The sequence below is a fragment of the Ostrea edulis genome, chromosome 10 (assembly GCF_947568905.1).
Source record: "Ostrea edulis chromosome 10, xbOstEdul1.1, whole genome shotgun sequence".
NCBI classification, from domain to species: Eukaryota; Metazoa; Mollusca; class Bivalvia; order Ostreida; family Ostreidae; genus Ostrea; species Ostrea edulis.
Genome location: NC_079173.1, coordinates 4,093,566 through 4,120,537, shown reverse-complemented (window position 1 = coordinate 4,120,537; position 26,972 = coordinate 4,093,566). Strand labels below are relative to the sequence as shown.

The window sequence follows — 26,972 nt, the reverse complement described above, 5'->3', positions numbered from 1 at the left end:
TAAGTAAGACATGTTTAGATTAGGCAGGGATACAGGGGTGTGATAACTTAAGTAAGACATGTTTAGATTAGGCAGGGATACAGGGGTGTGATAACTTAAGTAAGACATGTTTAGATTAGGCAGGGATACAGGGGTGTGATAACTTAAGTAAGACATGTTTAGATTAGGCAGGGATACAGGGGTGTGATAACTTAAGTAAGACATGTTTAGATTAGGCAGGGATGCAGGGGTGTGATAACTTAAGTAAGACATGTTTAGATTAGGCAGGGATACAGGGGTGTGATAACTTAAGTAAGACATGTTTAGATTAGGCAGGGATACAGGGGTGTGATAACTTAAGTAAGACATGTTTAGATTAGGCAGGGATACAGGGGTGTGATAACTTAAGTAAGACATGTTTAGATTAGGCAGGGATACAGGGGTGTGACAACTTAAGTAAGACATGTTTAGATTAGGCAGGGATACAGGGGTGTGACAACTTAAGTAAGACATGTTTAGATTTATATAGGCAGGGATGCAGGGGTGTGATAACTTAAGTAAGACATGTTTAGATTAGGCAGGGATACAGGGGTGTGATAACTTAAGTAAGACATGTTTAGATTAGGCAGGGATACAGGGGTGTGACAACTTAAGTAAGACATGTTTAGATTTATATAGGCAGGGATGCAGGGGTGTGATAACTTAAGTAAGACATGTTTAGATTAGGCAGGGATACAGGGGTGTGACAACTTAAGTAAGACATGTTTAGATTAGGCAGGGATACAGGGGTGTGATAACTTAAGTAAGACATGTTTAGATTAGGCAGGGATACAGGGGTGTGACAACTTAAGTAAGACATGTTTAGATTAGGCAGGGACACAGGGGTGTGACAACTTAAGTAAGACATGTTTAGATTAGGCAGGGATACAGGGGTGTGATAACTTAAGTAAGACATGTTTAGATTAGGCAGGGATATAAGGGTGTGACTATTTTGTGGAGGGTGGTGGTGGGAGGGGGCTGTGTGGTGGTGGTGGTGGGAGGGGGCTGTGTGGTAGCCAGTGGTGTATTAACACCCCTATCAGACAGTACTGCAGCTGATTGAGATCTTTAGGAAATAAATAAAAAGGACCACCCACATGAACTGCATCATTTCAGAAGGGCATGCTTTATACTGAACAGATGTGGGTTATTTGTGTTGGAAGAGTGAATTAAATTGACCATACACTGTTTCTGATTCATTGAACAATGATTAATCTATTCCTCATTCTTTAACTTATTTACACATTGGTTTGCACATACATATAGACTGATGTTGCTTTGAGTAAGGTTTCTTTTGATTGATTTGAATCTATTAGAATTGCAGTGCATTGTTAAATAGCTATATTGACTTCAGCACAAAGCCTGCATCTGCATTAAATAGCCGTATTGACTTCAGCACAAAGCCTGCATCTGCATTAAATAGCCGTATTGACTTCAGCACAAAGCCTGTATCAGACTGCATCTTCATTAAAGAGCTGTATTGACTTCAGCACAAAGGCTGTATCAGACTGCATCTTCCTTGTCTATACTTTATGATAAAAAACTGAATTTCAGATAAGACAACAAGAATTCCTACTTCCTCTTTGGAAAATAGTGGAGATGTCTATATAGCTTATCTCTGTTATTGTAGGGCTTGAACGGGTTTGAGGAATTAAGGAAGTACATCAAACAAGGGAGCGAATTCTGTAAGGAAGTATCACTCATTATCCAGGAAAGGTTTGTTGAATGATATATTGTAGAGAAAGAACTGCATTCCAGTAAGAAGGGGAAAAAATGCATGAAAACTTTATTAACAAGAAAGATTGGAATAAAGAAAAAGATGACAATTTGGATTGACTGCAGTAAAAAATTCAAAAGTTTTTTCCATGAACAGATGACATTTGACTAGGATGTGAGATAGGGAGGGGTGTTTTAGTGTTTACTGTATAGACAGATGATGTGTGTGGGAGGGGTGTTTTAGTGTTTATTGTATAGACAGATGATGTATGATGTGTGTGGGAGGGGGGTTTAGTGTTTATTGTATGGACAGATGATGTATGATGTGTGTGGGAGGGTGTTTTAGTGTTTATTGTATAGACAGATGATGTATGAAGGGTGTGGGAGGGTGTTTTAGTGTTTATTGTATGAAGGGTGTGGGAGGGGTTTTTTAGTGTTTATTGTATGGACAGATGATGTATGATGTGTGTGGGAGGGTGTTTTAGTGTTTATTGTATAGACAGATGATGTATGATGTGTGTGGGAGGGTGTTTTAGTGTTTATTGTATAGACAGATGATGTGTGTGGGAGGGGTTTTTAGTGTTTATTGTATAGACAGGTGATGTATGATGTGTGTGGGAGGGTGTTTTAGTCTTTATTGTATAGACAGGTGATGTATGATGTGTGTGGGAGGGGTTTTTAGTGTTTATTGTATAGACAGGTGATGTATGATGGGTGTGGGAGGGTGTTTTAGTGTTTATTGTACTAAGACAGGTGATGTGTGATGGGTGTGGGGGGGTGTTTTAGTGTTTATTGTATAGACAGATGATGGGTGTGGGAGGGGTGTTTTAGTGTTTATTGTATAGACAGATGATGGGTGTGGGAGGGGTGTTTTAGTGTTTATTGTATAGACAGATGATGGGTGTGGGAGGGGTGTTTTAGTGTTTACTGTATAGACAGATGATGTGTGTGGGAGGGGGTTTTAGTGTTTATTGTATGACAGATGATGTATGATGGGTTAAATGGTGAGGAGGTTTTAGTGTTTGATGGGTTAAATGGTGAGGAGGTTTTAGTGTTTGACGGGTTAAATGGTGAGGAGGTTTTAGTGTTTGACTAACTGACTTGCATCTTCATCTCTCCAATCATCCATTTTTTTCTTTGATTAAATGTTTTTCATCTCTGAAAATTATAATATGTGTAAAAACTTGAGCATGGATTGGTTTAACAAGAACTGCTGTATATCATATGTTACAGGGCCGATTTAGAAGGACATTATGCAAAAAGTCTCCATAAGCTCAGCCAGAAACTTGTGAAAGCCACAACAGGAAATCTAGGGTAAGAAGTGCTCGGTGCAGCTTTCAGAAATTTTATCATTACAGGCCAAGTGTTTGAAAACAACAGGACATTAAATTCAGAAGTTTGTGACAGATAGGCAACTAAAGCAGACGATATGTTACTGATCACATCAAACATAAAAATGTTTCTTCATCGTCTCAAGATCTGGCATAAAACAAAACAGTACACTGAGAGCATGCTCAGAATTCAAGTGTTTTAATGGCTGTTCTGTGCTACTGTTTTGTTAGACGTGTTTTTTTTCATGGCCACTTTGATACAATTTAACAGAAGATAAGTATCGTAGAGTAAGCTGTACTGAATACTATCAGGGTGGTGCCTGTGTAATATCTTTACATCCAGGGGATAGAATTCACTTTAAAATCTTGTACACACAAACAAAACTCATATTATTATTCTGAAGAAAAAAATCCCCCAAAATTCACAGAAAATGAATGAGAGCTTGTATCACTATCATACTTCACATGAGCCATTAAATGACAAATTGGCGTAGCGATCCACCTTTTCTGTGTTGACAGGTCATTAGCAGACGGATGGCGGACAGTGGGCAGTGTCATGGAGCAGGAAGCAGAACTACACAAGTAAGGGGAAGTAATCCCGTGTCACAAAATGCTCTAAAGGCAATGGAAAGGCAATGGAAAGTTTTGAAAATGCTTTCATTTCTTATCAAGTCTATAGATCTTATAATAGGCCCTTAGGAAAGTTTGAGGTAATTTTAAACACAGAACATAATTAAGGTTTTAATTTTTAAAGCACCCACATTGTAAGATCTTCATGTCTGACTTTGGTACATGTATTGCTGTACAGATGGAAATTTATATAAGACTTGTCACTGAGGTTTTCTGCCACACTTCAGTTACTTTGTATAGCTCAGCATAGTTTTACTTGAAGGATCAATCTTCATTTTTGCGTAAGGCCAAAATAAAATATATTATGTGTGTTTCTGCTTTCCTGACCCTACCTACTGTTTTGCTGCCAACCCTAAAAATTTTATTGACAATATAAAATATAAAATCTGCAATTTTCATACTGGAATTTTTTTCTTTTTGCGTTTGAGTTTCTCTGATTTACAGTTTGACTACAATCAATGCTTGAAAGGTATTTGTAATGTATATAGATCTGTATTGAAAGCATATCAAAAACTAAGATTTCAAATCAATTGTTACAATAGAATAAAATGTTTTACCTACATGTAACTACCCTATCTAATTTTTGGTGGAGTGCAATAGGACACACACATACATTTTATTTTGGCCTAACGTTGAAAGATTACGAACTGATGGTATTTTCTGTTGCTTGTGTTTATCAATGCAATATTCATCACTCGTAATAGCTGCAGAACTGTAGCTCTCTGAAAAAAATATTGGGACGTCCCTGGGCCAATATTTTTTTCGGAGAGCTACAGTTCTGCAGCTACACTGGTAAATGCTTCTTCTGGACGTGTACATATAGATTGACAATACCATTGAATCATGTGAAAATAAATTGTCATAAATTCACAGAAATAACCTCTAATGTAAGGGACTGAAATTAAAATTTAAAAAAAATTAAAATTTCCAAATCTACAGTACCTCATAAAAATCATTGTGTAGTGATGGCCATTCATATATAGTATATTGCTTAGTTGAACATATCATTCATTCATGAAGTTATTCTGTATTGCTATTTTTAACTCTGCACGAATTTTCATTGAACAGGAATTTAAGTATGGCATTGGCTGATGACATCAGTAAGCCCTTAAAATCTCTGGTGGAAACTCAGAACAAAGCCAGAAAACCAGTAAGTGTACATTATATATACCAAAACCAGAAAACCAGAAAGTGTACATTATATATACCAAAACCAGAAAACCAGTAAGTGTACATTTATATACCAAAACCAGAAAACTGGTCAGTTCAGAAAACCAGAAAGTACACATTATTTCAAAACCAAAATACCAGTTAGTATGTACATCACACCAAAACCAGAAAATCAGTTAGTATACATCATACCAAAACCAGAAAATCAGTATACATCACACCAAAACCAGAAAACTGGTCAATATAGAAAACCAGAAAGTATACATTATACCAAAACCAGAAAACCGGTCAATATAGAAAACCAGAAAGTATACATTATACCAGAACCAGAAAACCGGTCAATTCAGAAAACCAGAAAGTATACATTATACCAAAACCAGTAAACCGGTCAGTTCAGAAAACCAGAAAGTATACATTATACCAAAACCAGTAAACCGGTCAGTTCAGAAAACCAGAAAGTATACATTATACCAAAACCAGGAAACCGGTCAGTTCAGAAAACCAGAAAGTATACATAATACCAAAACCAGAAAACCGGTCAGTTCAGAAAACCAGAAAATATACATTATTATTACATTATTATTGTAAGTGTACAATCAGAAAAATGGTCAGTTCAGAAAACCAGTAAAATCAAAACAAATTAATTCTAATAACTGGTAAATCCAGAACAAAACCTGAAAACCTGATATCCACTAAGTTCACAAGAGCACCAGTAATAGCAAACCAGAAAACTCATAGAATTCACATTATAACCATTAAGCTATTAAAGTTTTATTATCATACAACAAAATTAACAAAACTGCTAGATTTGTTTGGCTTTTTCTCGTGAGTTAATTAGTTAATTAGTTTATTGTGTGTTGATAATTTTTCAATTTTAATTAAACTTTGCACAAAGTAATCTTTGGTGAAGTGCATTCTAGTTTATAAAAAGTGTCACGCCCCTTCCCAATTAGAGATGATTGAATAACACAAAAATAATGGGGGGGGGGGGTCTTAGAAATTTCCTCAAGAACCACTAGATCAAAAATAACAAAGTTCATGTGATAGCTTCTTTTTATGATTTAAAAATATGAATACAATATTTCATTATCTTTTGTCACAGTAAAAGTAAAAGCGCTTAATACAAATTCAAATGTGAATTAAGAATTGAACATAAATGATATTTTTACTCTTGATGTGTTTAATTTTGTAGATTGAGGCAACCGTAGACAAGAGTTTGAAGACACTGACAGATCGTAGGACGGAAGAATTCAAGGTGTGCACAGTTTTGTTATCTATGTTAAAAGCGTTTATCAATTGTCTGTCTTTTGTGTTTAGGTCAGTTCAGCTGAAAGCTCAAGTGAAAACTCAACTCAAAGCTCAGCTGAAAGCTCAAGTCAAAGCTCAACTCAAAGCTCAGCTGAAAGCTCCACTCAAAGCTCATGTGAAAGCTCAACTCAAAGTTCAACTCAAAGCTCAGTTGAAAGCTCAACTCAAAGCTCAGTTGAGAGTTCAACTCAAAGCTCAGCTGAAAGCTCAACTCAAGGCTCAGCTGAAAGCTCAACTCAAAGCTCAAGTGAGCTTTTCTGATCTATTATATCTGTATCTGTCCATCAATATCAATCAAACTCAGAACAAATCATCCTTGGGTAAATGAGATTGTTCAAATGAAAAGCCATGCTCACTTTAAACAGGAACTAATCAAGAAAAGGCAAAAAATAGGATGGGATCATTTAAAAATGTTTTCAAGAACAATTGGGCCAGAAAAGTTTTAAATTTGCATGAAAGCTTCCTAGCATAGAGTAGATTCAAATTTGTCCAAATCATGGCCCCTTGGGTTAGGATGGGCCACATTAGGGAATTAAAGTGTTAAATGTGGATATATAGGAAAAATCTTCTGAAGAACCACAGGGCCAGAAAATTGGAAATTTACATGACATAGAGTAGATTCAAGTATCTTCAAATCATGGCCCTCAGCAATAGGGTAGGGCCACAATAGAGGATCCAAATTTTACTTGTGGAAATATAGGGAAAATCCTTGAAAATCTTCTCAAGATCCACATGGCGGGAAAAGTTGAAATTTACATGAAAGGTTCCTGACATTGAGTAGATTCAAGGTTGTTCAAATCATGGGTCCACAACCTACTTTTAAGAAAAGTTACCCAAGGCAATATATCCAGAACTGTTTAATGTAGGGATTACATAATTATATTGCATATGGATCCCATATGAATATGAAAGCTTTATCATTAACCATTCAAAAGCCATGGCCAAGGTTAAAGTTTTACAAAAGTGGGTCAAACTCCCAAGGTGAAGGTCACAAGGTAAAAAAAATTTGGTATCCAAAGAAAGGTCTTGTCATTAGTGAAATATGAAAGTCCTATCATCATCCATTTTAAAAGTTACAGCTAAATTTAAAGATTTTGCAGACAGACAGACCAAAAACTATATACCCCCAAATCTCTGAGGGTCATAAAAAAGAGACCTTTATTTACAAATAATAAACCATTTGGATATAAATTTGTATTTGATAACCAAAGTTCCTGTTTTCTGCAAACTTGTAGGAACTTTGAGATCCAGGAGATGTCCTATACTGTATACTTTCATTTTAGTCCAAGAAACAGACATATGTCCATGCCAAAGACTGTGAAAAGGGAGAGGAGCACCGAAACGACAGCAGTAAAGGGAAAACAGAGAAAGACAAACAGAAAGTAAATCAATATGTATAGAATCGGAACAGAAAGTACATTGTAAATGTAGGGAAAATGGAGAAAGACAAACAGAAAGTAAATCATTATGTAGAGAATCGGAACAGAAAGTACATTGTAAATGTAGGGAAAACGTAGAAAGACAAACAGAAAGTAAATCATTAGGTATAGAATCGGAACAGAAAGTACATTGTAAATGTAGGGAAAACGGAGAAAGACAAACAGAAAGTAAATCATTAGGTAGAGAATCGGAACAGAAAGTAAATCATTATGTAGAGAATTAAAACAGAAAGTATATAGTAAATGTAGGGAAAATGGAAAAAGACAAACAGAAAGTAAATCATTAGGTAGAGAACTGGAACAGAAAGTAAATCATTATGTAGAGAATCGAAACAGAAAGTACATAGTAAATGTAGGGAAAACGAAGAAAGACAAACAGAAAGTAAATCATTATGTAGAGAATCGGAACAGAAAGTACATAGTAAATGATGGGGAAACGGAGAAAGACAAACAGAAAGTAAATCATTATGTAGAGAATCGGAACAGAAAGTACATTGTAAATGATGGGGAAACGGAGAAAGACAAACAGAAAGTAAATCATTATGTAGAGAATCGGAACAGAAAGTACATTGTAAATGTAGGGAAAATGGAGAAAGACAAACAGAAAGTAAATCATTAGGTATAGAATCGGAACAGAAAATACATAGTAAATGTACAGGGATTCATATGACCCTGTTTCTTCTTATTATTAAGGTCTTTTGTTTTCAATGGAAGACGTGGTAGAGACTGTATGGTTTATTATTGTTATTGTAAGGCTTTTTTTATCGATTATTTTTTTCATTTTCTTACAATTTTTGTGTACACGATTTCTTGGATATGTGTTGACTGATTTTTGTGAAATATTCAGGGATGGTAGATATTCATTCAACTCGATAGTACTTTTTTAAAAAAATTTATTGCGTCACTTATTACGTAAGATATTGACATTTTGCCGACTTTCAGAGGGTCACTTTGCCTTTGAGTGTTCTTGGAAGCTATTAAAGATATCAACTTAAAATTCAGCAATTGTAGAGGAGACATGGTAAATGTGACTTAGGGTATTGCGATCATTTTATCTAATGCAAAATTTATAAATTATACTTTTTCCATTCAGATTTCGATTATTATTTCCTTGTTTTTACTCGAGGAACTTTTTCAGAAATGACCCAACGGTTTTGGTATCAACAGGAAGCTGTGTAATGGAAGTAGTGTAAAGCCAACAAAATTTAATTAATAGTTTCTCAGGCCAAACATTTCAAATGTTTATGGGTTTTTTTTAACTTGGCTGTAGCATGAGTTATCTTTCCTTTTTATGGTGTCTGTAGCATGAGTTACCTTTTCTTTCTCATGTATAAATTAAGCAATGGAATTTTTATAAAAAATAGCTTCACATTACTTACTGTTTCAAGTACACACTATTATTCTTAAACACTTGCACATAAATTAGTATACATTCAATAATTATTCTTAAAATTATATTAAAACATTCTGAAAGTTTTATATAAATAACCATAACATAAAAAGTTCTCATTTATATAAATAAACAAATAATAACTGGACAAAAAATTCCATACAATACGTTTTCAGTGGATACCCTTTCAATGGATTTTGCAGTTTCTGAGAAACTATTGATTAAAAATTTATTTATTTTTTTGTCTAAAGGAAGGCCTACTAGTAATGAGTTTCTGGTTATTATTCTTTTTTCTTTCTTCTTGTGAATTTTGTCCGCGGATGTTCTAAGAAACTACAGAAGGGATTAATAAGAAGAAACCTTATGAGGATGATAGTATAGCATATGTAGATGTTCAGAATGAATGTCATTTCGTTCGACCGTGCGTGTGCGTTCATTGGTCTTTTGGTAATCTAACTTTGAAATCAGTCCAACTTTTTAACAATTGTACAGCATTCGTCGTCATCTGTCGTGCGTTAACAATTGAACATTTTTAATTTCTTCTTGATAACTATCATTCCAATTCTTTTCAAATTTGATATGAAACATCTTTGGGACAAGGGGGACATGAATTGTAAATTTCAGGACTCCTTCACTCCTGGGGCCTTAGGAGCAGGGCTAAAACTGCCAAAAATTAACCAATGTTAAAAAAAAAATCTTCTCTACTTCTGCACATATGTAAGAAAAACTAAATGCATTGTGATCTAGAGCAGGAAGGCCTCTACCAAAATTACAAATTTCATGATCCCCAAGGTAGAGGTTACAACGCCAGGGTGGGGTCAAACTTGGTTTGTTTTCAATGAAATTGTTTGAGATTTATATTATAAGTATATCTGAGACTCTTAACTGATTGTTTGAGATTTATATTATAAGTATATCTGAGACTCTTAACTGATTGTTTGAGATTTATATTATAGGTATATCTGAGACTCTTAACTGATTGTTTGAGATTTATATTATAGGTATATCTGAGACTCTTAACTGATTGTTTGAGATTTATATTATAGGTATATCTGAGACTCTTAACTGATTGTTTGAGATTTATATTATAGGTATATCTGAGACTCTTAACTGATTGGTGAAAAATTCTGATCTGTTCGCAACTGCACACATGCTTCATTTTGATTGGATAATACAGAAATATAACTTTCTTACAAGGGACTTCACAGGCTAGATAGATGATATAAATATCTATAGACTTGCAAACACATGTGCATTGTCTTTTGAAGGAAAAATTCTTGAAGGACAATATGCTTTTTTTTTTCCTTAAAATTTTTTGTACTCTCTGCTATGTTCAACATTATTGGCTGGCCTATGCATGCATGTCCGCTAAATTCTGATTGGATGATTTTAAAATCACCAACTTTCTTATGAATGAGGGCAACATTATGAAATTAATACTGTAGGTTATATGATATGAATGCCTGTCAAATGACATCAACAAAAGTGCTGAGTCATGCTCATGTGCACATGTATTGCTTTTCATTGTTATTTCACCTGACAAAACCTTTCTTTTGTTACAAAGTTTTTTTTTACATTGTAACTTTGACCTTGAATTTTGACCTACTTTTGAGAAAAGTTAACATAGGAAATATCTCCTGAACTGTTTAAGGTAGGGCTTTCATATCTGCATATATATTCCTAATGGCAAGACCTTACATTTGATCATTGACCTTTTGACCTTGAATAATGGTTATTTTGTGATCTTTGGGGCTAGGTTGGGGCCACGATATGGGGCTAAGATAGGTAAGAATTGTTACAGAAAGTAAATCTGTAAGAGAATATAAAGCATCTGATGTATATAAAATGTGACAAAGTAAATCATCAGGTGTAAATCCAATTCTCTGAATAGATTAAGGATTAGAAAGTAGGGGTATAGGGTGGGAGGGATTCAGTTGAATTGTTTTAAAGTGAATTCATCAGAGTCAGTTTGCTTAAATGTACAAATCAATTTTATGGCAAACTTCCAAATATGAAATTATATTGCAGTATTTTTGACATTATATGAAGAGTCTAGGTGATAGTATTTATAAATATTGGAATTATTAGGAGTCTGAATTATTATTTTTTTCAATGTTTCAGATAGAGAAGAAATGTGACCAAATGAGAAAATTGTTAAAGAAAGCTGACAAGGACTACTGTGAATTATGTGAGAAGGCAGAGACAGCCCGACAGGAATGGGAGTTTAATGTTGCTAAGGTAAAGGTCACTGGTTCAAGGTCAGATACTGTGAATTATGTGAGAAGGTGGAGACAGCCCGACAGGAATGGGAGTCTAATGTTGCTAAGGTAAAGGTCACTGGTTCAAGGTCAGATACTGTGAATTATGTGAGAAGGTGGAGACAGCCCGACAGGAATGGGAGTTTAATGTTGCTAAGGTAAAGGTCACTGGTTCAAGGTCAGATACTGTGAATTGTGTGAGAAGGTGGAGACAGCCCGACAGGAATGGGAGTTTAATGTTGCTAAGGTAAAGGTCACTGGTTCAAGGTCAGATACTGTGAATTATGTGAGAAGGTGGAGACAGCCCGACAGGAATGGGAGTTTAATGTTGCTAAGGTAAAGGTCACTGGTTCAAGGTCTGATACTGTGAATTATGTGAGAAGACGGAGACAGCCCAACAGGAATGGGAGTTTAATATTGCTAAGGTAAAGGTCACTGGTTTAATTTTGCCTAAGGTGGTAAAGTATGAATTCTGATAGAATAAATACACAACAGTGTTGTAGATTTCAGAGTTACATACTTAATTCGACAAAATCAATTGAACAGCAATTAGAGAGAGTGAGATATATAAGTAAGGCAGAGAGGAATCTCTAGAAATCTCCCTTTTCCCAATGATTTTTTCAGCAGTGGTAAATACGTTTACATTATTTCTTATCACACTCGACAGGGCAGTGCACAGCTCCAGACGTTAGACGAAGATAGATTAGCAAAAATGGCAGATTACCTCAACCAGTACAATAGTCACTTGTCTGTGATGGGACCTCGGTTACAAACCGTGAGTAGATAATGTCGTATGGTCTGTGTAGATAGGGAACAAAATTAACAGCAATAATTTTCATTCCCGACATCGAGGTAGAGGTCATGTAGAAGTGGGGTCAGTGTGTGTCACGATGAAATCATGATCCAGAGAGCAGTCATATTATTTCATGCAAGCATGTGAAAGTGATATAAACAGAGAATTTGGATTACAGGGATTAATACAGGCAATAACATAGCAGCAATACATCCCAGGCGATAACTGTTTTATTGCCTCATTACAGATTAGGGCCGAAACGATTCACCGAAATATCAATACTGTTCAGTATAAACGTTCGATTCAATGTTCGATTCATTGCCTCGATTTTTGGTTCAATGCGTTTATTACAAATGTGTTCATTAAAATACATCAGCCTCGGCCTGTACTTATTATTTTTACCTGCATGAGGGACAAAATAGCGTCAAATAATGTTCAGACTGTTGTTTGCCTTGAGTCTGACAAAATAGCGTTGAATAACATTCAGACTGTTGTTTACCTTGAATCTGCATGACGAGAATAATGCACTTAATTGGTTTGAGCTACAGAGCCAACAGGCATCTTACTATTTGGCAGTTTGGAAACATTTTGCTTTTAGAATTTTGATTGTGAATCTTGGTAATTAAATTTTTCTTCAATGTTATTATTGGTTTCCTCTGTAAATTGTATCATATTGAGAGTATTGAATCGTGGAATAAGTATTGCAATACGTATCGTATCGTGAAGGAGGCATATCATTTCATTCCCATTACAGACTTATGTCAAATGACATAAATTAAGGAGGCTTATATCTTTATTATTACAGAGATACTGTGTGATATATGTAGACGTCCAAGTTGTTATAACAGCAGTGAAGGATTTTATAAATCAGTGATATCTCAGATATCCATTCTAATGGCAGAATTTTGATAGATAAGTCTGTGATATCTGCTGTGTTATCTCAGATATCCTAATGGCTGAGATAATATGAGTCTGTGATATCTGTAGATACCTATTTTATTGTCTCTTTACAGAGTTGTGATAAATTACACGAGTCTGTGATATCTATAGATGTCTATTTCATTGTCTCGTTACAGAGGTGTGATAAATTACACGAGTCTGTGATATCTATAGATGTCTATTTCATTGTCTTGTTACAGAGTTGTGATAAATTACACGAGTCTGTGATATCTATTTCATTGTCTCGTTACAGAGTTGTGATAAATTACACGAGTCTGTGATATCTATAGATGTCTATTTCATTGTCTCGTTACAGAGGTGTGATAAATTACACAAGTCTGTGATATCTATAGATATCTATTTCATTGTCTCGTTACAGAGTTGCGATAAATTACATGAGTCTGTGATATCTATTTCATTGTCTCGTTACAGAGTTGTGATAAATTACACGAGTCTGTGATATCTATTTCATTGTCTCGTTACAGAGTTGTGATAAATTACACGAGTCTGTGATATCGGTGGACATCCAGGCAGATTTGAGAGCTGTAGCTCAACAAAGAGGAACTCAGGGCACCCCACCAGAGCAGATATTGTTAGACTGCTATGTAAGTCCGTTTTTATCATTACAGCATTTTATCTCTTGTTGCGATAACCTAGTAGTTAAGGTGGCATTTTTACAAGCGGAAGGTTCCAGGTCCGAGTCTCCATCACAACGCCACATCAAACCCAATACCGTATAAGCAGAATTTTTAGCGAGGATTTAATTTTGGCATTATTAGCGAGGGTGGGTGTTGATATCGCTAAAATTTAATATCGCTAAGTAAACAATTTCGATTCGTAAGTAATAATTATATTTCTTGGAATTATAAAGTCACTAATTAAAAATTATTTCTTGCTAAATTTATGGGGAAAATCGCTAAATTTGTGACTCGCTAAAAATTCCACTTCGAGACCTTGAAATACACCTATAAAAATCGTGAAAAAACAAAATTTGACACAACCTGGAATGGATGGAACCTTATATTCAATTGAAACAGCCTTTTGATATATTTACTCTCTCTCTCTCTCTCTCTCTCTCTCTCTCTCTTATAAAAGTTTTTCTGTAAATTAAAGATTGATGCATATGTCACTTGTGTTAATATTACAGAATAGAAGAAAATAAAGAATCATATAAAAAAGAAAAAATACCACTGATGCGATTAGTGACTGTTCCTTCAATATTAGAAATAAAAGTCCAGGACCCCGTTTTACAAAATAACTTATGACAAAGTCGCAAGTCTTAAATTGTATATACACAATTATTAGTTTGAATGAAGGAATTAAAATGTTTTTGAAACTTGATTTTCAACATTATTTCTTCATTATTTTACATTGGAGTGAATTATCTTACAATAAGCGGGAGAATTCCAATATCTAAAGTTGATAATAAGTCGTAAGTTCTTTTGTAAAATGCACCTCTGGGCCTTTCATATAAGACTTTAGATAATGAAGGTCATATGCATTGTTAAGCGTCGACATGATGAAGAACCCTCGCTGCCTCAGCCCCGAGTGCCATGCTTAGGTCAAAATTTGTGGCACTTCATCTGAAACTGGTGGCATTTCTACAGTAGGGAAAAGTCCTTGAATTCTGGGATGTAAAATAAGATGTAAACAGTATTCAGCATTATATCTGTCCTACAGGTATTCTTAGACTGCTACATAGATATTACAGAATCTGATGTGTATCATTAGAGTGAAAGACAGCTCTAATCTGATTGGGAAAATAGTCTGCAACCTACAGTAATGGATACTAAATGCCCCAAATTTGTACTTACACATAAAGTGTGACTCTAATCTGATAACAATAATTCAAAATTGTGTCGTAAATACATCAAAATACATGTAAGTACACATACATTTGTTACTGTTGGGTACGAGTATGATAAGCAGTGTTTGAAACTCACTGTACAATTAGCTAAACATACAGGGCTGACTGCTTGTTAAAATTGTAAGCCCTGCCAAAGACCTACTATTTGATTACGAATTATTTGAATATTGCAGGCAGAAGACTTACAGTTCACAATGAATGGGGAGAGGAGGAAAAATGCGCTACAGAATTACCTGCTGTATTTACGACAGTCGTTAGAACGGGAGAAAAAAGGAAAAGAAGGTAGGGTGGCTTACAGTGATATAAACGCTGCAGAGCTTTCTACTTCCAAGGGAGATAACTCTAATACTGATAAATTTCTGTAATAATGGATTCTTTTTGACATGATGATTCCTCTTGAGGTTGACATGAATGGTCTGCTTTAGGTTGGTTGTTTGTATATTGTTTAACGTCCTCTCACGAATATTTCACTCATATGGACACGTCACCACTGCCGGTGAAGGGCGGCAAAACCTAGGTCTGTGCTTGGCACTTATGGCCTTTGAGCAGGGAGGGATCTTTATCGTACCACACCGGGTGTGACATGGGACCTGGGTTTTTGCGGTCTCATCCGAAGGACTGCCCCATTTATTCACTTCTTACGACATATCTTCATTACCGTTTTGATATCTGGATATAAATGTTTCATTAACATTTTGATATCTGGATATAAATGTTTCATTAACGTTTGATATTTACAGGAGTAGAGAAGTTAGTAGGTGTGTATAAAGAGCGACCAAACTTTGCTGATCAGGACGCTCAGGAGGATGCCAGACAGAGGCTGTGTCAGGTACATGTGTTAATTACAGTAACTTCCTGTACAATCATGTGTTAATTACAGTAACTTCCTGTACAATCATGTGTTAATTACAGTAAGTTCCTGTACTATCATGTGTTAATCACAGTAACTTCCTGTACAATCATGTGTTAATCACAGTAACTTCCTGTACTATCATGTGTTAATCACAGTAAGTTCCTGTACAATCATGTGATAACCACAGTAACTTCCTGTACAATCATGTGTTAATCACAGTAACTTCCTGTACAATAATGTGTTAATTACAGTAACTTCCTGTACAATCATGTGATAATCACAGTAACTTCCTGTACAATCATGTGTTAATCACAGTAACTTCCTGTATAGTCTTGCATTAATCACAGTAACTTCCTCTACAATAATGTGTCAGTCACACAAATGTCCTGTACAGTCATGTGTCAGTCACACACACTTCCTGTACAGTCATGTGTCAATCACACATACTTCCTGTGTGTCATTCTTGTACATTTAGTCTCTCATGCTGCAAAATGGCTGAAATATTGCAAAAACATAAAACCATTATCAATCAATTCTCATGAAGCTACCCCCAACCCACAACCCCCACCCCCACCGCCTGCCTGTGATCAAAAGTTTCAGATTTTATTTATCAACAAGTTACACAAAATTAATTAATTAAGAATACAGCATTCTTGATTACATTCTCACAAATTGGCATTGAAAGAGAATTTCAATCAAATGAGTTCTCACAAAATGTAATGAATCTGCTGTACTGTGGCTAAGAGTTCATTCATTTTGTTTCATTTTTCTTTAATTTTTTTCAGGTGATGTTTATGATGAATTTTCTAGAGGCTAGTCATTATAAGATAGCATCAGTGTTAGCCAAACTGGAGTGTCAACCCAAACTGGAACATAAGTTTGCTAAATACATAGAGACGCAGAGGGATAAACAGGTAAACACCCACTTACATAGAGACTCAGATTGATTGACAGGTAAACACACCCACTTACATAGAGACTCAGATTGATTGACAGGTAAACACACCCACTTACATAGAGACTCAGATTGATTGACAGGTAAACACACCCACTTACATAGAGACTCAGATTGATTGACAGGTAAACACACCCACTTCCATAGAGACTCAGATTGATTGACAGGTAGACACCCACTTACATAGAGACTCAGATTGATTGACAGGTAGACACCCACTTACATAGAGACTCAGATTGATTGACAGGTAGACACCCACTTACATAGAGACTCAGATTGATTGACAGGTATAAAACACCTAGTTACCAGTACATAAAGACTCAAAGAGATAAATAGGAACAAGTAACAAATACTGTCAAAATCTAATTTGTATGGGGGGAGATTTCCCTGGTTTTATATCAAAGATTGCTTTCATGGGGATGTAATTTTCTGTTTTTTTTTTATTTTTTGAAAACATAGTGAGAATAACTTTATCAATAGGTTTTACATTTATGGGAAATGATAAGTAAATTTTCTGTGAAATACTCATAGTAGGTGAAACCATGGTATAGTGGGGATTTATGATCTCAAATCTCACAAATAAGAATTTTGGTTGATTTACATGGATCAGAACATGGCACGACACTAATAGCTTGTCATTTATAACACTATGCAGTATTTACATTTATATATCTGTATACCAACTTTCATTTGCGTGGGAGAAAATTTTGCGAGAACCTCATCATCACAAATATTTCTCGTTGTGCACCAGTCCTTAAATGTCTGTCATAGGCTCAAAAAAGGCTCGATCACGAAAATTAATCGTCACAAACCAGTCCTTGAATGTCTGTCTTACGCTCAAATAAGGCTCGATCACGAAAATTACTCGTCACAAACCAGGTTACCACAGATGAATCTTGAAATAAAATAGCTGTGAATAAAACTTGGTTTATGGTATGCTGGAGTGATATTTCTATTATCAGTGAAAAACATGTTACTACATATACAAAAGTTGAAGCCTATAATATTAATCAATACATACCAAAATTCAAACATTGCCTATTATTGAATGTACATCTATTTTAAACTTTATAGGGACTGGTTCATGTTTTTCGAAAGAAATATTTTTCATTTTTGATGTTAAAAATATAACTCATTCAATGTTGACAACCAAAATTTGGACCGTCTGAATGCAAGGATAAGAGCAATATTTTAGCTTTGATTCTGTGTTATGTAAACAAAGACTCAGGGGGGGGGGGGGGGGGGGGGGGGGGGCGTGAATCAGTCCCTTTTTCACATTTTCAACTTCTTCTCAACAACCACTGGGCCAATTTCAACCAAAGTTGGCACAAAACATCCTTAGGTAAAGGGAATTCTAAATTGTTGAAATAAAGGGCCAGGCCACCTTCCAAGGGGAGATAATCAAGAAAAGGTAAAAATAGGGTAGGGTCATTAAAAAATCTTCTTCTCAAGAACCACTGGGCCAGAAAAGATGAAATTTATAGATAAGCTTTATTAAGTAGTGCAGATTCTAAATTGTTAAAATCATGGCCCCCGGGGGTCGGATGGGGCCACAATAGGGGATCAAAGTTTTACATACAAATATATAGGGAAAATCTTTAAAAATCTTCTTCTCAAGAACCACTGAGCCAGAAAAGCTGAGATGTATATGAAAGCTTCCTTATATAATGCACATTCTAAATTGTTAAAATCATGGCCCCCGGGGGTCGGATGGGGCCACAAGGGGGGATCAAAGTTTTACATACAAATATATAGGGAAAATCTTTAAAAATCTTCTTCTTAAGAACCACTGAGCCAGAAAAGCTGAGATTTATATGAAAGCTTCCTTATATAATGCAGATTCTAAATTGTTAAAATCATGGCCCCCGGGGGTCGGATGGGGCCACAAGGGGGGATCAAAGTTTTACATACAAATATATAGGGAAAATCTTTAAAAATCTTCTTCTCAAGAACCACTGAGCCAGAAAAGCTGAGATTTATATGAAAGCTTCCTTATATAATGCACATTCTAAATTGTTAAAATGATGGCCCCCGGGGGTCGGATGGGGCCACAATAGGGGATCAAAGTTTTACATACAAATATATAGGGAAAATCTTTAAAAATCTTCTTCCCAAGAACCACTGAGCCAGAAAAGCTGAGATTTATATGAAAGCTTCCTTATATAATGCAGATTTTAAATTGTTAAAATCATGGCCCCCGGGGGGTCGGATGGGGCCACAAGGGGGGGGATCAAAGTTTTACATACAAATATGTAGGAAAAATCTTTAAAAATCTTTTTCCCAAGAACCACTAAGCCAGAAAAGCTGAGATTTATATGAAAGCTTCCTGATATAGTGCAGATTATAAATTGTTAAAATCATGATCCCCGGGGGTCGGATGGGGCCACAATAGGGGATCAAAGTTTTACATACAAATATATAGGAAAAATATTTAAAAAATCTTCTTCCCAAGAACCACTGAGCCAGAAAAGCTGAGATTTATATGAAAGCTTCCTGATATAGTACAGATTCTAAATTGTTAAAATCATGGCCCCCGGGGATCGGATGGGGCCGCAATAGGGGTCAAAGTTTTTTGGGTTTTTTTGGGGGGGAGGGTTTGTTGATATAGTGCAGATTCAAGTTTGTTAAAATCATGGACCCCGGGGATTGGATTGGGCCTCAAGGGGGGCATCAAAGTTTTACATACAAATTTATAGGAAAAATCTTTTAAAATCTTCTTCTCAAGAACCACTGAGCCAGAAAAGCTGAGATTTATATGAAAGCGTCCTGATATAGTGCAGATTATAAATTGTTAAGATCATGGCCCCCGGGGGTCAGATGGGGCCACAATAGGGAGTCAAAGTTTTACATACAAATATATAGGAAAAATCTTCTTCCCAGAACCACTAAGCCAGAAAAGCTGAGATTTATATGAAAGCTTTCTGATATAGTGCAGATTCAGGTTTGTTAAAATCATGCCCCCCCTGGGGTAGGATGGGGCCACAATAGGGGATCAAAGTTTTACATACAAATATATAGGGAAAATCTTTAAAAATCTTCTTCTCAAGAACCATTGGGCCAAAGAAGTTCACATTTACATGAAAGCTTTCTGACATAGTGTAGATTCAAGTTTGCAAAAACCATGGCCTCCAGGGGTAGGTTTGGGGTCATAATAGGGACTACGGTTTTACATGCAAATAGATATGGAAAATTTTCTGATATGGACCAAGGTGACTCAGGTGAGCGATGTGGCCCATGGGCCTCTTGTTTAAAAGTGTTATGTGGCTGAATTTTACGAAAGTTGAGAATTGATATTTGTTTTTTTTAATAGGGAATTCCTACAAGTGTTCTGCGACTACCAATCAACATCGCCCTGGAGGGTAACTCTGGATACGATGTAACCTCGGTAACGGTGGGTGCACTGGCCAATCAGACGCAATCAGATCCCTATGAGGAGCCATTTGGTAAGATTCAGACCAAATTGAATTAGAAGTCAAATATTAATGCCTGTGAAGTATTAGTTAACCAAGTCTAATCAAGCACAGGGAATTACCCTGGGTTTTATTCCATACACATTGAGGCCTGCGGGCATTTGGAATACGACCTGGGGTAAATCCTCTTGTTCCATTGATTGGACCTGGATTACGAATTTATTGCCTGTGTAACCAAATGGTATAATCATATGTAACTATTTAGTGATCAAAATAAGGAAATTCGTGTCTTATATTTTATGTGTTTTAGAAGCTGGGGAAAATAATGACGTCACAATACACGAAATCATGACAAATACATTGTAAGATCATCATTATTTGTCCTGTACTGGTTTGTAAAATCGGAGGGGGCTATAGGTTTCTTCTCTGTCTGTCCGTCCATCTGTCAGTCAGTCTGTCCCAATGGTTTTCCAGACTTGTTTCAGTTTATGCTTGCGAGGATTCATTTGACACTTGCAGTGTAGAGTCAGAGAGGCAAACTACTCAAGTGCGAATTTCATAACATTTAATTTACAGGTGTGAAAGAAGTGAACTTTTGTATTGTTATGATTTATATTTATTGTGGTTGGGATCGTGATGCGATGAAAAGACTGTAGGATTTCTTAATTAAAGGCAGTCGCTGAAACTCGATCGCTGAATGTGTCAATAATCACTTCATTAATTTAACATTTTAAGCTCATCAGTCGCAAAAGCAGCATACCAATGAAAATATGTATCAATCACACAATATTTTTTTCTATAGTTGCTGAGCAAAGTCTAATCAGGGGGCAGTACTCAATGTACCGCATTCCTACAGTCTGATTAAAATCGTGGGTATTCAAAATCGACCTTCGAATAGTTGATAGTTTGTAAATAGTCATGATTCAGAAGTCCTTTATAAGTAATCAAAATTCAGATATGAATGTTATATTGGGTGTGTTGTTTTTTGTTGCATATGCATTTTTTTTTACCCGCATATAATTTGCTAAAACAGTGACCCATTTGGTGCTTTTTGAACTGTGAGGTATATGGAACGTCGCACAGTGATGGAGTTCCAAATGTCCTTGGTAGTTTTTATAGTTATAGTAATCAAACCCATTTACTATGTGACGTTTCAAATATATTACCTGTTTGTGCCTTGAATTTAAAAATCATAGAGTTCAATAAGACTATTTCATATTTCATCGAATAAAATCTACATGTGTCAATTGTAAAAACGAGAAAACATCAAACTAATTTGATGTTGGTAAATATGGTGACTTGGTACAAGTAATTTAGGTCACAGTACAAGGTCAAACAACATGAAATGTACATTCTCTCGATATTACATCTGTTAATTAATGCAGTCACCAGTAAGGAACATGTATTGCTTATACAATACTCTAAAAATGCTTGGGTTGTTTTTTTGTATTTAAAGAGAATGCACTCTGACGTTACATTATTTACCCCTCCCCCCTTCCCCTCTGCTTCAGCAGAGTTTACGGAAATTTATACTTGTTAACCAATCAAAACTTGTCTTGAAATTAACATAGGAAATACTGAATAATGATAGTACTCTTATCAAGTTTTTTCAATAATGTATGTAAACTTGGTCAATTTTTAAATTGATGATCCGAGACATAAAAGACCAGTAATTTAATTCAATATTTCCTGTGGTGGTCTTCATGAGAAAAGAAACCTTTTAACTGAATGAAACACAATCCAGTGGAATAACCACTATCATAGGATATACTGTAGAGTTACTGCTACAGTCATATTACGCAGTACATGTGCCGTTATTCTGAGAAAGGGCCTCTGTGGTCGAGTGGTTAGAGTATCGCACTCAAAATCACACGGCCTCTCACCTCTGTCGGCGCGGGTTCGAATCCCGTTCGCGCCGGTAAGTGAGAAAGTTTCCCAGTTTACTCTCAGAAGGTCGGTGGTCTCTTCCCAGGTACATTGTATCTGGGTTCTTTCTTCCACCAAAAAAAAAATGGACGCCACCAGATAACTGAAAAATTGTTGAGTGTGGCGGAAAACATCAATCAATCAATCTGAAGCAACAAATATAAATTTGTTTTTTTAGCGGACGATGAGTTTGAAGATTATGGAGACAATCATGTGATTGGCCGATGTCGAGCCCTGTACGATTACGATGCTGGTCAGGGAGATGAGTTAACAATAAAATATGGTAACGCTCTTTAGTACATTTTGTATATTAATTCTTGGTCAAGTAAGAACCTTCACACCTCATCTTAACCTCTACATCGATTTGTAAAATTTTCTCTTATATTTAAAACATGGTGCACTATATTTGATTTAAGCTGATGTAGATGTGAAAATTATAAATGAAGAAAATTGAGAAAGTGAAATTCTATGCATTTTCCTGTTTCCATAATAACAGGTGATGTTATCAACATTTATGACAAACAAATGGATGGCTGGTGGCAAGGGGAATTTAATGGAAGGGTCGGAATCTTCCCGGCGACGTATGTGGAGGAGATATGATTCTGTAACAAAGTATTAATATCAATCAGGACTGTGACAGTGCATCTGAAAAACGGTTGTATATAAAAAGCCGGTGCATCTAAATTTGGATCTGGATATGTCTTCAGACTCGGGGGATCTTGGCTTTCAAAAGATTGGGATCTAAGTCGTGACTGAAAGGTGTCATGTGACTATAACTGATGGTGCAGTATTTGGTGTAGAAATAACTTGGTACCGAACAAACATTTTCTGTGGAAGATGTTGTTTACCGAGTGAGAGTTTGAGAGAACAGCTATTTCACAGTGTAACCAAGTCGCAATGGAAAAAAAATGCGCTTATGATATTAATTTAGTGCTATACGAAGACCTCGTCAAAAAATGTGCTGAAACATGCACTGAGGGAACATCTCATTTTTGTATTTCCTCAAAACTGTGCAGACAGTGAATGGAACATTATCATGATTGTATAGTTCTAAAAAAAACCAGCAAAAATTCGGGTCTACCTGTTAATATCTTTAATGTTGTTTATTTTGTGTTGTTAATTGGTGTTCATACAGCTTGCATATTATAATATTTACTGATAATGCATAATATGTATGCTTTATACAGCTGAGACTTCCGTAACCTGTGTTCACTAGACACCACTGGGTAATTGGTCGTGGGTACTTGGTCTGTCTGTAGTCTGTAGGTCTGTCTGTAGGTGTCAGTTTCTGAATATGCTCTTGCTTCACCTTGTATGGGCTAGCTGTACATATTTTTCAGTATTAAAAATATTATGCATTAAATGTTAGGGGCATAATGTTTCCAATGCTTCTAATTCTGCTAATTATTGCATTCATAATCTAAAACTATCAACTCAGCAATTGAAAAGTCATTTCATATGAAATTTATATTGAAGATGGAAGTGTTTGTCTGTGTTCTGAATGAGACATGAAGGTTTGATATATGTCACAATGAGTGAAAGATTATATGATTAGTGTTAGTTGTGCAGTGATCTGCTACTTTGCAGTGAAAGTTCTATTGATTATGTTTAAGAATGTGAATAACTGTACACTATTTATGGAAAAATTGAATTAATGTTAAAATCGAATGCCATGTATAATCAATTTATTCTTAAGATTAAATCACACTTAAATCACAATTTAATCTGCATTTACATTTGCATTCATTCAGTGAAATTTACCAATCCGAATGATGAAACTGTCATTTTTATATACTGTATGTGGTAAGGAATAATTCCTTCTCACATTATCTCCAGTGTCAGACCAAAGTTGCCCGTCTGAGACAGCCATGTGAGATTTTTCTTGTCTTGCATCACAATGACATGTTTCATTGTGTCATATATTTTTTATGATGTATGTTTATAGATGGTAAAAAAAAAGTTGTATTGTTTTCTTCAAATTTTTATTTATATAGCTTTCTGGGGGACAGTCTTGGGTAGTTTGCATATGAAATATAAACCATTTTCGGATACGCTCTGTTTGACTGCCCATCTAAGTACAGAGAAGGATTTTAATGATTTAGAGTTTTCTCAAAGTTTCCTGAATTTATACACTAAAGTTGAAACTGTGAAAATAATCCTTCATTATTTACAGTCTACTCCAGATAAAATGAAAGTCAGGGGACGGACCTGAATTATTCATTATATCCAAAGTTCAAGATAACCAATACTGAACTACACAAATATTGTGACTGGGGGATTTATTTTAACTTCAATATAACAGATACATGTAGTACAATATAAGCGACTTTAATATAAGTGGAGTGGACTGTCCTTGCATGGGATAGGGAAATTCTACCTCAGGGACAAGATTCGCTGTTTCCCTCAATACAATTGTCCACGCCCACAACCCACAAGTTGGTAGTGGGAGAAAGAGGAATATTACATTTTTGTGTGAAAATAGACATTGCACTTAATATAACAAAACTATCCTGTAAATTAGAAACATGATACACTGTCTTTTGACTCAGTTGTGAATTCATTGTCTTCCAAGAAAAACTGCTTGTAGATGCATATGTATATATTTTTTGATAAATGCATTCCGAAGGTTCACCAATATGTCATATTTTGGTATGCTGTCATCAAGTATTGAATTGAAGAATATATATATCAAAATATGAATATAAGTATGATATTTAAAAAAACCCATTGTCTTTGATATTGCAATAGTTTTTTGATAGTAATTGACGTTAGTTACAGGTAATATTTAGGTTCCTCACCTCTGCACTATAGCTGTGTGTATCTCTGTATTTTTATCATTATCATTATGTTCAGAATTATCTTTACTTCTCAACAGATTTAAGGAGAAAACAAGATACTGTCACAAATTTTTCAGACAGATGTATGCAATAGATGCAAAAGTAAAATCAGAAACTGTCATGTCTGGTTGCCTCGATCAGAAGATTTTGAGCTGGCACTGATGTCCAACAGTGATTCTGATGTATTTTCCTGAGACCTAATGATTTTACATGAAAATGCCATTTTTTTAACATTAGGCAAATTGCCAACGCCACATTATCACATATATATCCCACAGTAGTATATACCTCCTTAATCTTCTTACATACGTGGCTAACAGCGCACTAAGTATGGGGAATCTAGTCTGTAAGATGCACCTTGTTTTATCTAGTTTAAAAGCTATTATTGAATTTACTTTCTGAGGCAGAATTGATTTCACTTTCACCGAAGGTCAATCCATTATACAAAAATCATCTCCAGTGATTTTGGGATCAAAAGTTCAAGGGAAGCTGGACTCGGAGATAAAAAAAACAGTTTCCATGCCATAAGTGCTTACCATTTTCACTGGGAGTCGCTATGCTTAACACAGACTTGCCATGTAGTAAGAAAATCCTTATTGATTGTGCAGTTTTTCAAATCTACCCAATTCTAATTCTGCTCCACAGGGGCATTGATCTTGTTCAGAATAGCTCTTATTTCTTTCTTTTTCTTAATTCCAAGGACTTTGTTCCGTATGAAAGTAGGAATTTCATTATATATTGACTTAAAGTGCAGTCTTGTTATTAAGGAGGTATGCTACACCAGGGAAATTTTATATATGGATGAAAAAGTGGAGGATATGTACAACAATATTTTGAAATTGAAAACTTTCAAATCTACTTTAATTAGTCAAAAAAATGCAGTTTTAATAGAAAGCAATCTGCAACAAATTTAAAACCCCTACTGGACTCTAACCCGCGATCTACAGTTCAGCAGTTGACGTGTTAACCTACTGAGCTACTCAGCTAGGCGATAGATCTCTAAATGAATAGACAAATATTGCTGATATTTATATCTATTATCCATTTTTTAAAAGGAAGTCAGCCTTTATGACGATGTAGAGTACTTCCTTAAGTTATAGAAAAAACATGTGACTATTGTAATCAGTCTGCTGACAGAATGTCGGGGGGAGAGGGGGGTGTGTCCAGTTTATTATACAGCCATACCAGACAGTGTTATGAAAAATATTACTTTTGATGTGAGCCCACTCACTACGTTGAGGAGTAAGAAAATAAACGCATAGTATGGATTTTCGTAAGATGTTTTGCAACCATGTACCAGAATAATTTGTAGAATATTCTATAAAGCAGTGTAACTTTTAAAATGATGTATTAAACTGCCCCAAGACTTCACCCAGGATAGCTATATATTCTTATGTAAGTAGTCATCTTTTTTTAAAAATGTTTCTGGATGTTTTGTGTTTAGATAATTATATATAGAGTAGCTGTTTACATTCCACGGTTAATTTATTGAGAGTCGTTATTAAAATACTCCAAAGTTGTGAGTTTTGTTTGAATAACTGGAAAAATCCCAGATCGGTCTTTGCAACTGCAGAGTGCATGTCACAGTCGGATGCTCACGACTGATCTCGTAATCCACTCGTCACATGATGAGTTGAAGACGAGATCAGCGGGGGGTATCCGACAATGATCACACGTTAGAGAGTGCTTGATTTTAGATGAGGAAATTTTGATTTGCTGTTGAAGAAGTTGTAAACTCTGTAATTTGTTGTAAACTCTGTAATTTGTTCTCATGGACTATATATATTGTTCATTTCATCGTTTATAAAGCTGTAGATTGTTTTGTTAATGAAAAATTAAAATAATTAATCCAAAAGCTGCTTAATTTTGATTAATTACATTTTTCCATGTGTCAAAGAAGTTTATGGAATTTACTTTTAGAATATCACATCTTATTCTTCAACTCACCTGAGCTATAAGTTCAAGTGAGTAACTCAGGTGACCTATTGCTATTGGTCTGCGTCTGACGTGCATTAGCAATGGAACATTTTTTTAATTCTTGATAACTACCCTTTCAGTTCTTTTCATCCCCTGCCGCAACACAGCTCCTCGGAAACCACTCAACGGATTTTGTTCAAATTTTGCAGGATTTT

General features: G+C 35.4%; 1 protein-coding gene across 13 annotated transcripts in view; it reads left to right on the top strand.

Moving 5' to 3' along the window:
- Nucleotides 1-26,695, top strand: part of LOC125666588 (nostrin-like) — a 39,034-nt gene extending 12,339 nt beyond the window's left edge. For 6 of the 13 annotated variants that reach the window (XM_048899779.2, XM_048899773.2, XM_048899776.2 and 3 more), the window contains 15 exons: nucleotides 1,649-1,734; nucleotides 2,968-3,048; nucleotides 3,585-3,647; nucleotides 4,764-4,845; nucleotides 6,058-6,120; nucleotides 7,457-7,555; nucleotides 11,124-11,240; nucleotides 11,928-12,035; nucleotides 13,478-13,597; nucleotides 15,033-15,141; nucleotides 15,600-15,688; nucleotides 16,498-16,626; nucleotides 19,978-20,110; nucleotides 22,182-22,286; nucleotides 22,500-26,695. In XM_048899779.2, coding sequence (XP_048755736.1) covers nucleotides 1,649-1,734; nucleotides 2,968-3,048; nucleotides 3,585-3,647; nucleotides 4,764-4,845; nucleotides 6,058-6,120; nucleotides 7,457-7,555; nucleotides 11,124-11,240; nucleotides 11,928-12,035; nucleotides 13,478-13,597; nucleotides 15,033-15,141; nucleotides 15,600-15,688; nucleotides 16,498-16,626; nucleotides 19,978-20,110; nucleotides 22,182-22,286; nucleotides 22,500-22,603 — 1,488 coding nt within the window. In that variant the 3' untranslated portion in view covers nucleotides 22,604-26,695. Of the gene's footprint in view, nucleotides 1-1,648; nucleotides 1,735-2,967; nucleotides 3,049-3,584; nucleotides 3,648-4,763; nucleotides 4,846-6,057; nucleotides 6,421-7,456; nucleotides 7,556-11,123; nucleotides 11,241-11,927; nucleotides 12,036-13,066; nucleotides 13,370-13,477; nucleotides 13,598-15,032; nucleotides 15,142-15,599; nucleotides 15,689-16,497; nucleotides 16,627-19,977; nucleotides 20,111-22,181; nucleotides 22,287-22,499 lie in introns of those variants that run through there. The other 7 variants (XM_056151656.1, XM_056151651.1, XM_056151652.1 and 4 more) reach the window with 2 other exon arrangements.
- Nucleotides 26,696-26,972: the final 277 nt, after the last annotated feature.